The 15,516-nt window shown below is 40.3% G+C and overlaps 2 protein-coding genes across 3 annotated transcripts; both read left to right on the plus strand.

Annotated features, from left to right (window-relative positions):
• Positions 1–3,249: 3,249 nt before the first annotated feature.
• irgq2 (immunity-related GTPase family, q2) lies at positions 3,250–4,446 on the plus strand. Its single transcript, XM_069703750.1, has one exon. The coding sequence runs from the start codon at positions 3,250–3,252 to the stop codon at positions 4,387–4,389; it is 1,140 nt and encodes a 379-aa protein (XP_069559851.1). The 3' UTR covers positions 4,390–4,446.
• LOC138623944 (B-cell receptor CD22) lies at positions 4,446–15,453 on the plus strand. 2 transcript variants are annotated; one of them, XM_069703746.1, is made up of 17 exons: positions 4,796–4,857; positions 5,734–5,808; positions 5,912–6,322; positions 7,730–8,020; positions 8,668–8,925; positions 9,234–9,503; positions 9,615–9,899; positions 10,525–10,797; positions 11,637–11,909; positions 12,088–12,354; positions 12,550–12,631; positions 12,741–12,804; positions 12,922–13,046; positions 13,245–13,302; positions 14,529–14,623; positions 14,706–14,763; positions 15,238–15,453. In XM_069703746.1, exons 2-17 carry the CDS (start codon positions 5,754–5,756, stop codon positions 15,451–15,453), a joined length of 3,081 nt encoding a protein of 1,026 aa, XP_069559847.1. In that variant the 5' UTR covers positions 4,796–4,857; positions 5,734–5,753. The 2 variants fall into 2 exon arrangements, with proteins under 2 accessions (XP_069559849.1, XP_069559847.1); XM_069703748.1 differs by lacking the exons at positions 13,245–13,302; positions 14,529–14,623; positions 14,706–14,763; positions 15,238–15,453 and having other exon boundaries at positions 4,446–4,857; positions 12,741–12,818; positions 12,922–13,025.
• The last annotated feature ends 63 nt before the right edge of the window (positions 15,454–15,516 follow it).

Consider the following 15,516-nt stretch of genomic DNA (forward strand, 5'->3'; position numbering starts at 1 on the left):
GACTCCATTCATAAAAATAATTTTTTTTTTTTTAAAAACATTGTTGAGTTTGGTGGCTTTGAGCAGAGCATTATGGGACTTTGAGTATGCGGCCTACCGTCCATAATACAGACATCATATTGCTATCTGTCAGTGATATTTATTAGTGATCCTTTAGGTTTGTAGGTTTCCAAAGTGGAGAGACTAAAGAATGCAAAGTTTATTCTGGTGAGCATGATCAATAGGAGAACATATCATTACCTTTTTTTTTTATGGGATTTTGGACAAAATACTATAGTATTACAATGTTTTGACATTTTGGACGACATCCTATATTATGATTTTTTTTTTTTTTTTTACTTTTAGGAGGACATTCTATAATGTGATATTTATGACATTTTGGACAACCTACAATAGTACACTTTTTTTTTTTTTTTGCTGCTGTTGAGCCCTTTTAGGGGTGAACATGCAAACTTCTGTATTAACATCTATGTGGTCAGTCGCTGTTTTCTGGTCCAGTTTTAGAAACCAAGCTTCCTCTTTGTTAAATGTAGTTGTTTATAAAATGTTTGTCCCTTTTGAAAGGGAAAAATAACCGTCCTATTGAGACAGAGACTCCGGTAACGTGAGATTCAGATAAATTGTGCAGCTCTATTGCAATTTAGTTGCTAAAATTTTATATATATATATGTTTAGCTACTAGAGGCATCTTCAGTATTAATAATTTGATAAATGTCTTTAAAAATGTTAAACACTCCAAAATTGTAGATAAAGCAGCAGAGTTTTGTCCCTTTAAATTTAGCTTAGCAGCTAAACACTTTTGTCATTTAGCATTTAATAATTATTTACAAAAGATAAACCCATAAAACATGTTACCAAAATATAACAATTCATCGTGCTTAATTTACTGTATGTGTTTGAATTCACAGAGGAACCTGACACAGTCATTAGGGAACATTTAGGTTAGGCTGCAAATAGCACGAGTTCCTCTTTCAGAGGTTCAGCATTTTTACCAATGTCGCTATTTTTCAATAGAAGAACTTACTCTTCAACAGTAATTCGATATCCTGATGAATTAGCAATAATAATAATAATAATAATAACAACTTATGAATAATTTGTCTGAGACCCCGGACATGGTGACGAAGCAAGATGACCCCACTGTTAAATTATACTGCCAGTTGTGTTCTTGCGCCAGTTCGTAGAGTTTGACTTTGGCGACATCTGGTGGCAGTGCTGGAAAAAAGACTGTAGGATTTCATGTTAAAAAGAGCCACTTGAGTTGATTTTGGGCGACTGAGGATGAGGATGTCCGTGGTCTTCATTTGTGTTTTGTACCTGACAGATGAGTGCTGGTTAAGCAGCAGAAGATAATCAGATGCGGGACAAAGAGAAGAAGCTGAAGTGGCGAGAAAACCGGACACTGTTGAAAAGAAAGAGTCCATCTGAGGAAGGGACGACGCAAAGAATCACAGGGACGAACAACGCTGAATATTAAGAAAGAAGCAGGTTGACGGAGAGGATGACGAGCCGCGACGTTGTGCGCCGGAAGAGAAGGAAGGATGTAAAGAACTTAATGGGTCAGGATTGTGCAGTTTATGCTTGAGGATAAAGTTAATTCTATAATTTGTTCTGATGTTTTGCTTTCTTGGGTATCGACCTTGTTTACTGTTTCTGCCGTGGTATTATTATTATTTTTGTATTATTAAAAAAAAAAAAAAAAAAGAGCCTGAAGGAAACCACAAGTGATCAAAACACCACAGTAGTAGTACCCTAGTTTATAAAAGGTTAGATAGAAAAGATAAAGTATTTTGAATGAACTATATTTGTATTTTGAGTTAACTATGTTTCACAACATATATATTGTGAATGAAAAAAACATATTCACAAAGAAATCTCTTCTGCTGTCAAATAGATAAGAAATCCCCACAGACTGTGGGAAATCACTGACGCCAGTCTAAAATAACTCCCGAAACACCAAGCAGGTGTCGGATGCTTTACACATTTGTGTTCCTCTTAAAAAAAAAAAAAAAAAGTGAAACTCTGCAGAGTGGTTCCCAATGTTTTCAAACAGTATTTTACATCTCCCATCACTTTCATTAACATTACTTTGTTCCTCTTTACCGGTAATGAAATGATTCACGGCAAATGAAAGAAACACTGGTCATATTGCTGCGTGTGTTTTTGTATAACATTGAAAGAGAAACTGGTTGCGCTGCAGACAACTAAAACTTGTTTCCAAGCTTCGTGGTAAAAGCGATTTTAGTCAAGAGTTCAACATTGCGGACAGCGAACTTGTTACGGCTGCCGGCGAATCAAACCTCTTGTTTTAAAGAAAGCGATTGTTACTGCACCACAAATATTGCTTCATTAAATAGCACATTGTTACGTACTTGTAAAGGTGTGAGCATTCTGCTAGGCGAAAGCCAGCTTTACACGCACACACACACACACACACGCACACACACGCACGCACACACACACGCACGCATGTGCTTAAACTGATTTTGGATTAAGAGTTTACGGGATTAGGATGTTCCGCTAGCTCGGCGGACACCTTAAATAGATCAACCAGACGCTGGCAGTGCTTCAGAGCTGCAGAAGAATCCGCACTTGACGGAAAAATATCTCAACCAGAGGGCTCCTTCTGCTCCGGACGTGCAGGGTGAGTGTGTGCCGTGTTGTTGACCGGGAACTAAAAGAAGAGCTGGCGGTTTTTAGTATTTCAACATTCGGGCATTTCGGTTGCGGTCAAGTGTAAATATAACGTGCACCGGCAGCGGAGAAGGACGTATTCAAATCCTTAAATAAAAGTACAACGATGTAAAAAAAAAAAAAAAATACTCCATTGAAGTACAAGTACATAAACAAAGTATACTTAAAGCATCAAAAGTTAAAAAAATAAATAAATGCTCATTCTTCTATAAAGTATCCCATGTGACTGGTATATGAATCACTGTTGGAATTTTTTTTATATTCATGCAACAAGCTGCATCAGTAATATAAATGATTGAGATATTGAATAATTTGCAAACATTAGAGACGTTTAGGGGGAAACTGTTTTACACGATATTTTTGTTGTGCGTTTGGCAGAGCAAATAGTTGGAAACCGTTCTCTCAATCTTATTGGTTTGTTGTATTACATAAACTAATGTTTTTTGTTTTTTTTTTCCAGTAAAAAAAAAAGTAATATATTAATATAAATTGATCTGTAATATATAACTCCTGTGTCATTTTCAACAATAACCAGTTGTCATTTTAGCCACAGCAATGGCGGATGTCTTCAAGAGCCTAAACCTCCTAGAGACCCTCAAAGAGTCTATAGAGAGCAACAAGTTATCGGAAGTCAAAGATGCAGTAGAAGATCTCCTCATCAGCAGGATCAACTTGGCTTTGGTGGGGGACCGCGGGGAGGAGAAGGCCTCCTTCATGAACTCCCTCCGTGGCCTCGGGCCCGGCGACGAAGGAGCAGCTCCCTCTCCATCCCCCGCTGCCCCGGAGGAAGTGGCAGGCTACCCCAACCCTAAACACCCCGACTTCCGCCTGTGGGACCTTCCGCCCGTCCCGACCACGTCCCCGTTCAAACCGGAGGAATACATGGACCGAGTCAAGTTCCCCCGCTACAACGCCGTCTTCATCACATTCACACAGACGCCTCAACCCAACAGTGCGGCGCTTTTCCTGGAGGCCCATTCGCTGCAGCGACACACGGTGTACTTTATTCTCCTCGCTGCTGTGGCGGACTCCGAAAAGGCCCCGGAAGAAAAGAGGAAAGTCAGCGTGGAAGTGTTGAGAGCTCGCGGTGTGACGCAGCCTAAAGTCTACATCGTCAAACCCTCCACCCTGGAGAAGTTTGACTTCCCCGATCTGTTGGAGGACATGAGCCGAGACCTTCCAGAGATCCGAGCCCATGCGCTTCTGCTGGCTTTACCAACGCTCACCTCAAACCTGGTCACTCAGAAAAAGGAGGCGTTCAAAGCGCTAGTGTGGGCCGCCGCCTCGCTGTCCGGCGGGATGTCGGCCATCCCCGTTCCCCTGGTGGCGTCTATGGTGGACTCCAGCGTAGCCGTGCGGATCCTGACGAAAGCACAGTTGTCCCTGTGCCTGGATGACGAATCGGTCGAGCGGCTGGCCCGCCAGCGAGGCGCAGAGCCCGCGAGATTTAAAGGGCTGCGGACCTGCGCGCTGTCGGTGGAGGTCACCAAAGGGGAGGTGAAAAAGCAGCTGGCGGCGGCAGAGAAGGACTTGGCCACGGCTTCCCCCAAGCTGCTGGAGATGGCGATACCGAGACACGCTCGCTCTGCCAGCCGCTCCTTCGCGGCCATGCTGCAAGCCTTGAACGCCGCCATAGACGACATGGCGGCCGACGCCGAGAAGATCACGGCTGCTGCTTTTGAAGAGGGGAAATGAAGTCGTAGGTTTTTTTTTTTTTTTTTTTTCTCTTTGTGTGAGGTTTCCTCTTTGTTTTTGCAAGAAACCCGCGATTCAGATCATATTTTATCTTTTGATGCAATATGTTTTCACTCCGAACACTATGAATACTATTTAAGCAGAACAAATGGCAAGTACTTCCAGCTTCTCTGTGCCTGTTGAAAAAAACTTTGGTCACATACCCCGAAGAAGCGTTCACTATTAATAAAGCTTTAAAAGAGGAAGTGAGAATAAGTTCAACTGCATGCATCTTGTACAAGCTGAAAGAGAAAATATGTTATCCTCTTCATCAGTACAACTATAAAAGATTGTGTCCTCTGGGCTGCATGATTGGACATGCAAATTCGTTCAGATTTCAAGTCAACTGTGACAACTTCCTTTTTTAAATTGTAGTTACTGTAGAAGAGAGAATGTGCTGCACGTACGGCTAAAAGCGAGTCCTCCGAGGTGAGAACAAGTTTTATTTGTATCTCGTGGTCTTAAATCTCCCGTTTGATTTTCTCACTTAACCGATAAAGTTTTCTCGATGTTTGAAGGTTCGTCTTTGATACTGTGTGTCTGGAGAAAGTTGATTTTTGATTCATAATTAGGCATTTTGATAGAGTAGTAAATGTCTTACATTGTTAGTCATCCGGACTCAACTCTCCCGGGACAAAGTAATCCTGTACACACAAATAAAGAGGAATTTTGAAGTGAAATACTATGAAAGAAATGTTACAATTTTGGGGAGAATACTTGACCAAATCTATAAAAAAAAAAAAAAATTAAATAAATGCACTGTACTGCTCGGACGCTTGCATGTGGTGTGTTATGAGTTTACTTTGAATGCATGGCTAGTGAAGCAGACTAAAGTTGTTTGAAAAAAAAAAAACAGGTGTCAAATGACGACAACGTTTCTCTAAATTATATTTTGGATATTAAAAAGAAACTGCAATAAATCAAATGACAAAAGGTTTGTTTTGGACGCTGCTGTATCCAGACAATAATTACAACAACAGAATTAAAATCTATCAATCTATTTTGTGCTGTAATTGTGCTGCTTGGGATGTTTGAAAGTAGATCGTTTATCTGTGTACAGTGCTTCAGAATGTATCAAATCACAGTCATTGTTAAACAAGGAAGAAAATGCAAGAAGACTATTAACTGTCAGAAAAAAACAAAAAACAAAGAGGAAGAAAATCCATCTTCAGAAATTTCCACTGACAACAAAATCTACCTGGCAACAATGCTTAAAGTTTACATTTAAATTTCATTACATTAAAAATGCTCAGGTGTTATGTTGTGTATGATTTGTTTTTTTTTTTTAATTTGTTTTTGTTGCAGAGATGAAGCTTTAGTCCGACATGAAAATGAACGCTCATACAGTCAGGTGGTTTGTATTTCTGGCCCTAATAAATAGTAGGTATTTCATTACTTCACAATGACAACTGTTTTCTACTAATATTTGCTTTAAAGTCACATTTACCACCTGATTATTCCACTTCTTTTCTCACCACTACAGATTCTTCTTGTGCTCAACCAAATCCCTTCAGTCTAGAAGTCAAACACCTGACAGCTAAAGCGGGGTCCTGCATTGAAATGAGCTGCAAAGTCACCAGTAATGTTGAATCTACTGATGCGTACTGGTTTTGGATGAAGGACGCAATATACAAAGGAAACGCATTCGATGCCACAATCGTTTACAGTTCAGATCAAGTACGACGTCCGGTCAGTCAAGACTTTGAAAACAGAGTGAACTATACCGGCTCTCCATCTTCGACTTGGACCAATGTTTCTCCACAGGGATCGTGCAGTATAATGCTCTGCGGCCTGAATAAAACAGACAGTGGCAACTTCTCTTTCAGATATATACACAGATATAAAACTACTATTAAATGGGTCACTGAACCAGGGATTAACCTCAAAGTTGAGAGTAAGTACAAAGATTGGGATACTCAAAGATATATTCAAAAAATACATCGCAAAGTTTTATACAAACATTAAAAGATGAGCTGGTGTGGAGGAAGAGGATTATTGAGTTAAAATTAAATGATATGATTGTGTAATAAACACAATGGTTTTTTTGGGGGGGGATTTTGAGTAAAATTGTGGCAATGTAAGAAGAAATTTGCCATATGAAGAAAAGAGTAATACTATGTAATTTTATGAAAAAATTTCATAGATAAAATAAATATTTGTCGTTTGTAATTTTATTTAAAAAAAAACAACTACGTTTTAACCAAACGGTAACCTCCAGGGCTTATTGATGATTCCAATGTGGAAGTTCTAAAATCTGCAGTTCCTCAAATGGCCACTTGGGGGCAGACTCCTAAAGTGGCTTAATCCCCATTAAACCGCTATGTTAAAATGCTCAACTTTACAGCAGATATAAACAAAAAGCAGTTTTGGTCTCGACAGTCAATTATTTGTGACCTTTTTTTTATTTTTCTTACTGATTTAAATTGAATTAAGGTTTAAAGTTAAAAACAAATTTGGACAGGGCTACTTTGAGTGACAGGTCTGTGCTGTCACACTTGGGTAGCTCCCCGTAAGTTTCAGTCATGAACTGTCAGAGCCACACAGAGAATCTTCCTGGTGCTGATTTCAGATACCATGCTTTATTGGGCGCCCTCCGTTCCACCCACGCTTCACCTATTTGCTCCTTTTTTGGATTAGCCAGAAGTAAGGCAGACTCAGGCGCTGCCAAGATGGCGACAATCTCAGCTTCAAAACTGCTCTTTAGGAAACATATGGGTGACGTCACGGAGGCTATGTCATACAGTCAATGGTTAAAACAAAAAAGATCGTGGTTTGAGTTAACATAAGTCATTTTGAATAAGTAATGTTCCTCAAATTCAATGTGTTGTATTATGTAGGCCGACGTGATTTAATTACGTGACTTCAATGTTGACTTTTGCTTTCTCATTAGCTCAAACCCTGGTCGTCCTGAGTTTGTTCTAATCCAGTGACTCTCGACCTCCTCCTTACTCTGACGTCATCACGCTTTGTACTTTGTCACATGACCTCCTTCGTTAACCCCGGTCATACATGTTGTGTACTTTGCATGCCGAGGCGAGGCAAAACGCGACAATGACACAGTGCCCTCTTGTGGACTGACGGGTGTATTACATGCTCTGGTGTGAAAGTATCATCAAGCGTGTTCTATGCTTTAAAGGAAAACTTGTAAACCGTTTAACTCGCACAATGACATAAACCCCAGAGCAGTTTTATAAATTACTTTTCTATATACAGTTAAAAAAAACATGTATTCATAGTAATACTGCATTATACTACTGGAGTATTCTTATTACTGCTGATGATGCGTTTGTCATATTTTCAGATAATCCCTGCCTGATCCTTTTTAAGAAACAACCACCGGTGAAGGAAAACACCACCGTAACACTCGAGTGTTCCACGTCAACTTCATGTACTTCAAACCTACAAATCAAAGCTTTGACACAAGAGCCGTCAACACCGTTAAGACCGAACGGGGATCTCACGACCGAGAACGCTAAAAGCAGCGCATACATGTTTACAGCCCGCTGGAAGGATGACGGGATTGTTTTTTCATGCTTCACAGAAGGCAACACGGACAAATATTTGATTCAGAATATCAGCGTAACTGTAGAATGTAAGTTCATATATTTTTATGATGTTTGATGTCATGTCTGTTGAATGGTTGAGGAAACAAATCTATGATCCAAATTTTATCTCAGGGCCTGAAGTGCACAAAAAAAAAAAAACTTTAAAAAAATATGTTTGTGTTTTAAAAAAGACCTTTTAATAGAGCATCTGAAATCCGAGTTGCTCCTTGTAAGCTCCTACTTCTGTTCAAACAAAACTATTTCTATTTTAAGATCAGATTTAGTGACAACAATTAATCAGTCATGTGCGCCTTTTAGTCAAAACACAAGTAAAGAACATTTTAGGCAACAACTTTAAAAAATAAAGTTTTACACATTCAAAATCAGAGGATTAGAATTAGAATTAAAGATTAGAATTACTTTTACCGTTCAGTCTTAAAGCTTTCTGACATTCAACTGTATGTCAGATTAATGTGAATTATTGCAGTCGCACATCTGCCCTTGTAATTTGTGCAAAACGTCCACCTGAAGCTAGGAGACCTGCTTCCTTGCTGAATTTAGAGCTATAACTCTTTACTGGGACCGAAATCAAATACTAGTTCCATTTTGCACATTTTAATTTGCAGAAACTATTTACCTACGCTCACTGTCTGAGGCTGATTTCTCCTTTCTTGTACTGAATTTGTTGACACAGATGCTCCGACAGACACAAAGGTTACGATGAGCTCTGAACATGTCACCGAAGGAGACTCGGTGACTCTCACGTGCTCTGCTAACGGACAACCCAAACCCAACTTCAGCTGGTTTCAAAATGACCAACAGAAGTCCTCCGAATCCTCGGCCGAATGGACGTTCGCACCGACCGAGGTCTCACAAAATTTGTCGTACTTCTGCAAAGCTGAAAACAAACACGGGAGTAAAAAATCTGTTCCGGTCACTATTGATGTACAATGTGAGTACTTCCTGTTTTACATGAATTAGTTTATTTCACTTAAATAATGTACTTAACTCACCCACTAACAAGTCACCATATTTTGTGCTTCAGCATTTCCACTTCAGCTTGCGTTGTGTTTGCGATTCGCAGTAGTTTAAACCTATACATTTATAATGTTTAACATTTTGTCAGTGTTGGTCGAAAATCTGTGTAACTTTGAAAAAGAATCCTGTCTTGTATCCTTTAGTAATTTTGATTCATTACGACTGTATTCTCGGTGAATTGTTGCGGCGAGACAACATAAAAAAAAATACCTTCTGTTTTAGACGCCCCAGAAGTTGAAATACGGATTTCACAGCAGCCTGCGGGAATCCTCCAAAATGCTACCGAAGGAGACCTCATGAATTTTACATGTCATGTGAAAAGAAGCAACCCAAAGCCTTTACATTTTTCATGGTATAAAAACAAGGCTTTAGTTTCTACGGGGGAAAATTATGATGTCGTCGTCAGGCCAGAGGACAGCGGCGTCTACACGTGTGAAGCCGACAACAAAGTGAAAGCTGGAAGATCAGAGAAACTTCAACTTAAAGTTCGATGTGAGTTTCACACCTCCTGGTGCTTTGCACAGAAAAGAAAATTAAATCACTGCTAATGCTGTCAGACTGTACCACCATCAAAAACATCCCAAAACCTTTTTCTTTTTGCAGACAGGCCAAGAAATAGCAGAATTTCCATCCGTGAGGCTATTGATAATAACGTGAAAGTTGACTCCCCCCTCACATTCACCTGTGACACCGATGCAGATCCACAACCGTGGTACTCCTGGTACCGTTACAAACAGACGGACCCCTCGCACTGGACGCTCTTGCCTGAAATGAAGAGCAACTATTCGAAGATGGCACTGAGATCAGACGACGCGTGTTACGTTTGCAATGCAACCAACTTCATCGGTTCAGGGGATATTAGTCAGCCGGTGTGCATAAAAGTGCTGTGTAAGTATTTGTGTCCTGCTCAGTGTCCAGTCAAAATTCTCCATTTAAAACGGATTTACTCAAACGTTCACAAAAAGTCGTCTTTTTTTCCCCCCCCCGCTTGTCCTTTAATGCGTGACATTTCAAGTTCATATAAAATTGAATGGAGTTAGATTAAGCCGGACCGAGCTGTGTTTAGCCTCGCACACGTATTGTAACTCACCTGTTTTATTCATACAGCAGTCGAGGTGCAGAAAACAACAACGTGGCAGTTCACGACAAGCACTGAACCAGGGAAGACGGGACATTACTGGTTGCCCGCCAAAAGACGGAGCAACACGTAGCTTCTGTATGGATTGAACAAAGAAGCTAAATGGTGTCAATTAGCCACGTTTACAGATGCTGGTTGGTGGGCTTTGGGCAGAGTCAGGCTAGCCGTTTCCATTAGTTTGCTGCTTATCTGCTTAACTAAGCTAAGACGCTACTGGTTGTAACTTTGAGGCAGACATGACAGCGGCATGGATATGTTCGTAACCCCTTAGATTGAACACATGTCAACGTCAGGTGGACTTCCTGTTCATGGACTGCTCCTGTGAGATCCCACAACATTGAAAAAATCAAGCTCACGACTGTTTCCTCTCCACAGTTCCTCCCACCAAAACCGTCCTGTCCATGGACGCTGAGGTCAGCTCGGGTCAGCTCGTCAAGATCGCCTGCACTGCTGAAAGCTACCCACCGTCTGCTTTCGCCCTGACCCTATCAGCTGATCCAAAATGGATTGTCTCTAAAGCAGCTGATGAGCACAACAGTTTCCACCACGAATTCACGGCAACTTCAGCCAACGCGGGCTATTACACCTGCTGCGCCTCAAACGCAGAAGGACGCAACATCAGCATGCAGAGGCGACTGGTGGTGAGATGTGAGTAATCGGGTGTCTTTTGGTTTATCAGATCACATGAAAACCAAAACTTTCCATTCCAGGTTTTCATTGGTTCTCGGTGCAAAATATACAACTCGGTTTCAAAAATGCAAAAGCAGATCTTCACCATCTATTCATTCACTCTAAACAGAAACTCAAACCCCTGCGGATTTAGGGGCTGAATGGGACTCAGCTCAAGTACTCTTAGCGCATACTTAAAGAAGCACACACTACATGTTGTAACTTTATACTTTGAGGATGTAGATTTTCCCATTCAAAATATATCATGGGCTCAGAAGAGTTGATGATTTATTACTACCAAATAGTAAGTGCTTTAACATGACTTTACTAGTTGCTAATACGCTTCTATTTCTGCTCGAGTAAATTAATGCAACACTTGTAATAGGGTCGCAAACTGGGCATGCTCAATAAGCAGATCACGTGCACCAGAGACCTATGCCTGTCGAGGTCGGCTAGCATCTGATTTAACTGTACGCTAACTACAATTGGGATGAAATAACACAATCACGCGGCTCTTCTAGAATTGCAAAATGTTATCGGATTGAAATCCTGATGGTGAAACAAGTCACTCCCTGGGATGTTTTAACATCTTTTATTTCACGTAACCGTCATTTATCCACAATTTTTTCAACCATTATCAAGATGCAACGGAATAGGCTACCTGGCTATATATGAAGCAAACAAGGTTGTCGTCTCAAAGGGGAGGCGAGGGGGGAGTTCTGGCCTGCAGGTTTAAATATTCAGTTCCTGCTGAAACAAAGACACTTTGTGATATAATATAATAATGTCTCTTTTTCATGATATTTTGATAAACGCAGATACTCCCGAAGAGGTGAAAGTTGAGACTCGACCTGGTCTCATTGTGAAAGAAAACACGTCAGTTACACTGGACTGCAGTGCCCGTTCCTACCCACCAGTGACCTCTGTCACCTGGATGAAGATGACCAACGGGAAGAAGAAGCTCATCAAGGGCGCTCAGAAGACCTTCTCTGTGAAGTCTGCCGGTCCCTCTGACAGCGGACTGTACAGCTGTTCAGCCACAAATGAAATTGGAACTGCAGAATCACAGCAGGTCGAGGTCAAAGTCATGTGTGAGTACACTAATGCGCTTGTGATGGTGTACGAATCAGCCAGTAGGAAATTCAGCACGTTATATTATCTATGTTGTAAATATAAATAACGTGAAGTATCTTGGTGTTTCTTTAAACGACGACGTACTGAGCAAATATTCTTGTCCTGTTTCCGTTTCTCCTGCTCGTCCCTGTTCAGACGCTCCGAAACACACAGGGATCACGAAGGGAGAAGAGGAAAAGCTGCCAGACGGGACGAGTTCTGTGCTGCTGAGCTGCTGGGCTCACTGCTATCCTCCAGTCCAAAGATATTCATGGTACAGGAAGACCGAGGACGGGGAGGAGGATGAAGAACGCTCCAAAAGTCAGAACATCTCGGTGAACTCGAACCGACCGGGAGAGTACTACTGCGTCGCTAAAAACGAGATAAGTCAAAGAGCGTCTGACGCGATCAAGCCGTTTCATAGTGAGTGAATTCCAAGAGTATAAATCTGTGCTGTATATTGCTTTTGGGCAACTTGTTGGAGATTTTGTGATATCAAACCAGCCAAAACACATTTTTTTTCTCATGATAAAATCACAGCAGTCTGAAGCAGCTGTGTTCGAAAATCTGTTTATATGCTGATGATCTCCTTCTTTTTTTCTTTTTTTTTAACCACAGACACGACTATGAAAGCCGTGAAGTTCTTCTGCTTGTTTTTGGTTAATTTCCTCATTTTAATCCTAATTTTCTTCTGGTGCAGGTAAAGTATAAATAAGAAATGTTTCAAAAAAAAAAAAATGCACATACAGATGATTTACGTGTAAATGTCACCACTGTCGTCTCCTTCTGTTTTTTTTGTTTTTTTTTAGACGCAGGCGGAACAAACCAGTTCAACAAGGAGCTGGAGACACTCAACCCCGTTGTGGTTTTCTGGTGACGACTCATATGTGCAACCTTTGTTTTGTTTTTTTTGTTTTTGTTTTTTACTTCTGTATTGAAAAAAAAAATTCAGACATAAAATGACGCATCTTTGTGTGTGAACTAATTCAGGGTTGGTGGAGTGGAGTGAGGAGGGGGAATCTGATTAACGAGACGGCCTTGGCAGACCATGTCAGGAGCAGAGATGAACTCCTGCCAGACCAGCCCCAACGATGCCAAACTCGTCCAGACAGCACGTAAGACAGCAGCCGCGCACACTGTCCCCACCCGGCACACTAAGAACACTGTGTGTCGGACAGAGAGCGGGATGCTGCTGCTCATTCTGCAGTCAAAGAGTCCATTTAAGATCACAGCCATAAGTCTGCCCGAGTATTTATTCCACCCAGTCTCCGAGTATGCACGTTTTTATTCTCATTGTCACTGTTGTTCCACAGACCTGCATCCAGCGACAACGTTATTTACAGCAAGGTCAAACTGCCACATGGACAGCAGGTGGGTTAAGACATTCAAAACAGGCTCCTACATAATTTTTTTTTTTAAAAATAACAAAACAAAACAAAAAAAACAGTAGATGAGAGCAGTTTTAAATGTGAGACTTTGCTAAAAATCACAATGTGAGAAGTAGAACTTGAAGTGTATTCACCTTTATTAAAGAAGCAATCAACCAATTTCACATAAGTACTTGTCGTGACCATGTTTTCTGTGGCTTTGGAGGAAGTCGTACATTACAGGTGATGTTTTCAGGGTTATCGCCGCTTGGGCTTGGAAACTGTGATAACATTGATAACAGAAAGGCTGCGTTGGAAACATGTATGAGAAAGGTGGTGGCAGCAAAGAGGGTGAAATGAAAGATGTAACTAAACCTCTGCGGCATTGGCTGTTCATTTATTAGGACTAAATACAGTTAAGTTTTACGTAAATCCCTCCAAATTTTCCATTTTCATGATGACAGGGATTCTTTTTTGAAAACTACCTAAAAGACACGGCCAAATAATCTCTCAAAATCGAACATTAATTAGCTTACAGTTATGTTTTAATGACAAATTTGTGAACAAAAAGCGAATATCTAAATCTGAAAGCTGAAGTGCTGATCCTGAAAAAAAATAACAACACCAACCAAGTTGTAGGCGCATATAAGTACATGAAATTGCATTTGAAAATTCAAATGTAATTATAATCTAATTAAAAAAGAATGTTCACCATTGAAATTTTGTTTGACCAAATTACCTGATATTCTCTGATTTAAACTTTTTTGTATAATTGGCAAAAGATTGCAAATTAGTTATTTTTTTTTAATGTTGTGCACAGAAAATACAACGATTTAAAACAAGACACGAACCATAACCAATATATTTCAGGACGTCAAGGGCTACGTAGACAAAAAAAAAAAAAAAAAAAAAAATTCTCAAAACTACCATGAAAACATCAGCGCTGGCCTCAGTCTCTGAAAACATGTATTTGTTTCGCTCTATTTTAGACAAGCGGATGAGTCTCCGCCTGATCAAGCTGTTGCGGTCTGTCCCCCTCCCTCCCCCTCCCCGTCTGCTGTGTCCTCACTGTTTTTTGTCCTCTCAGTAAATGTCCGTCAGCGCATCCATCATTCAGTATTATGGAGCGATGAATCAATGGATGACCTACGGCCTTCATTTTAAAGCATGAATGAAGTGATTCATTTGCTGCTGTACATTCACTGACGTCTTCTGTCTGCGTCTGTTCAGGCTGCCTCTGCACAACAGCCACACAGACCGCATGGTGGACACGTGGACAGTGATTCTCTCAACTATAGTCATCTGCACTTTGCGAATAAGCAAAAGTAAGAATTCACGTTTTGCACATAATGTGAGAATAAGACATGTATTAATACATGCGGGTATTGTGATGATTTGTTTTCATAGGAAACCTGCAGAGGATGTTGTGTACGCTAAAGTGGCCAAGCCAAAGCCATCTGAAGAGGTCAGCAACCTCTAAATCTCTAAATTTGTTTTATGCATTATACTCAGTTTATTATAACATAGTACTGTGTATAGCGTTTGTTTAAAAAGTCATTTTGTGTAAAAAGCTAAACTGTATGAAGGAAAACTTTGTCCCCACAAGATTTTTCTGTTCATCTAATTTAGATCCCGTCAGAAATTGTAACACAAACAATCTGGTCACTCGCTCTTATCTTGTAGAAGCTGTATTTATTTATCTTTTTTTTGTAATTATTATTATTTTTTATTTGTTTTGGTGTACATAGTCTCTGTGTGTGTATTTATTCTTTTATTGGTCTTATTTTTTTCTAAAATAATTCTTCTTTATCAATCTTATTTCATTTATTTCATACGTATTTGTAAATTTGTTCATACTGTGTACATGCTGCTGTGACGACAACATTCCCCCACCGTGGGATTAATAAAGTCTAATCTAATCTAATTTAATCTAATCTAGAAACAACAAGAGAGCCTGGGGGACTACGAGAACATCTACAAAGCACGTGCAGCCAAACTACCAACTCCATCCGACTACGACACAGACACCAGTGAAGATGAAGTGGAGGTCAACTATGCTCAGGTGACCTTTAAGACAAAGCTTGGACATCAGAGAAGCAACAGCGACTCCGACAGCTTCGAAGACAAGACTCAGTACTCTGATATCAAAATCTGAGTTTAAAATATTCTCATCCTACAAAGATATCTGTGCCACCGTGTGCCAAATATATCCGTAAAT

Source organism: Brachyistius frenatus, unplaced genomic scaffold, assembly GCF_029030835.1.
Source record: "Brachyistius frenatus isolate BFR_SWC_R1_liver_20210118 unplaced genomic scaffold, ASM2903083v1 Contig_48, whole genome shotgun sequence".
Taxonomy (NCBI): Eukaryota; Metazoa; Chordata; class Actinopteri; family Embiotocidae; genus Brachyistius; species Brachyistius frenatus.

Excerpts from the sequence above, each read along its gene's own strand:
- irgq2 (XM_069703750.1), top strand. The coding sequence starts at position 3,250 with ATGGCGGATGTCTTCAAGAGCCTAAACCTCCTAGAGACCCTCAAAGAG.
- LOC138623944 (XM_069703746.1), top strand. The coding sequence starts at position 5,754 with ATGAAAATGAACGCTCATACAGTCAGGTGGTTTGTATTTCTGGCCCTA. Across the intron at positions 12,355-12,549 it reads CGCGATCAAGCCGTTTCATA|ACACGACTATGAAAGCCGTG; the intron begins GTGAGTGAATTC and ends TTTTAACCACAG. Across the intron at positions 14,624-14,705 it reads CACTTTGCGAATAAGCAAAA|GAAACCTGCAGAGGATGTTG; the intron begins GTAAGAATTCAC and ends TTGTTTTCATAG.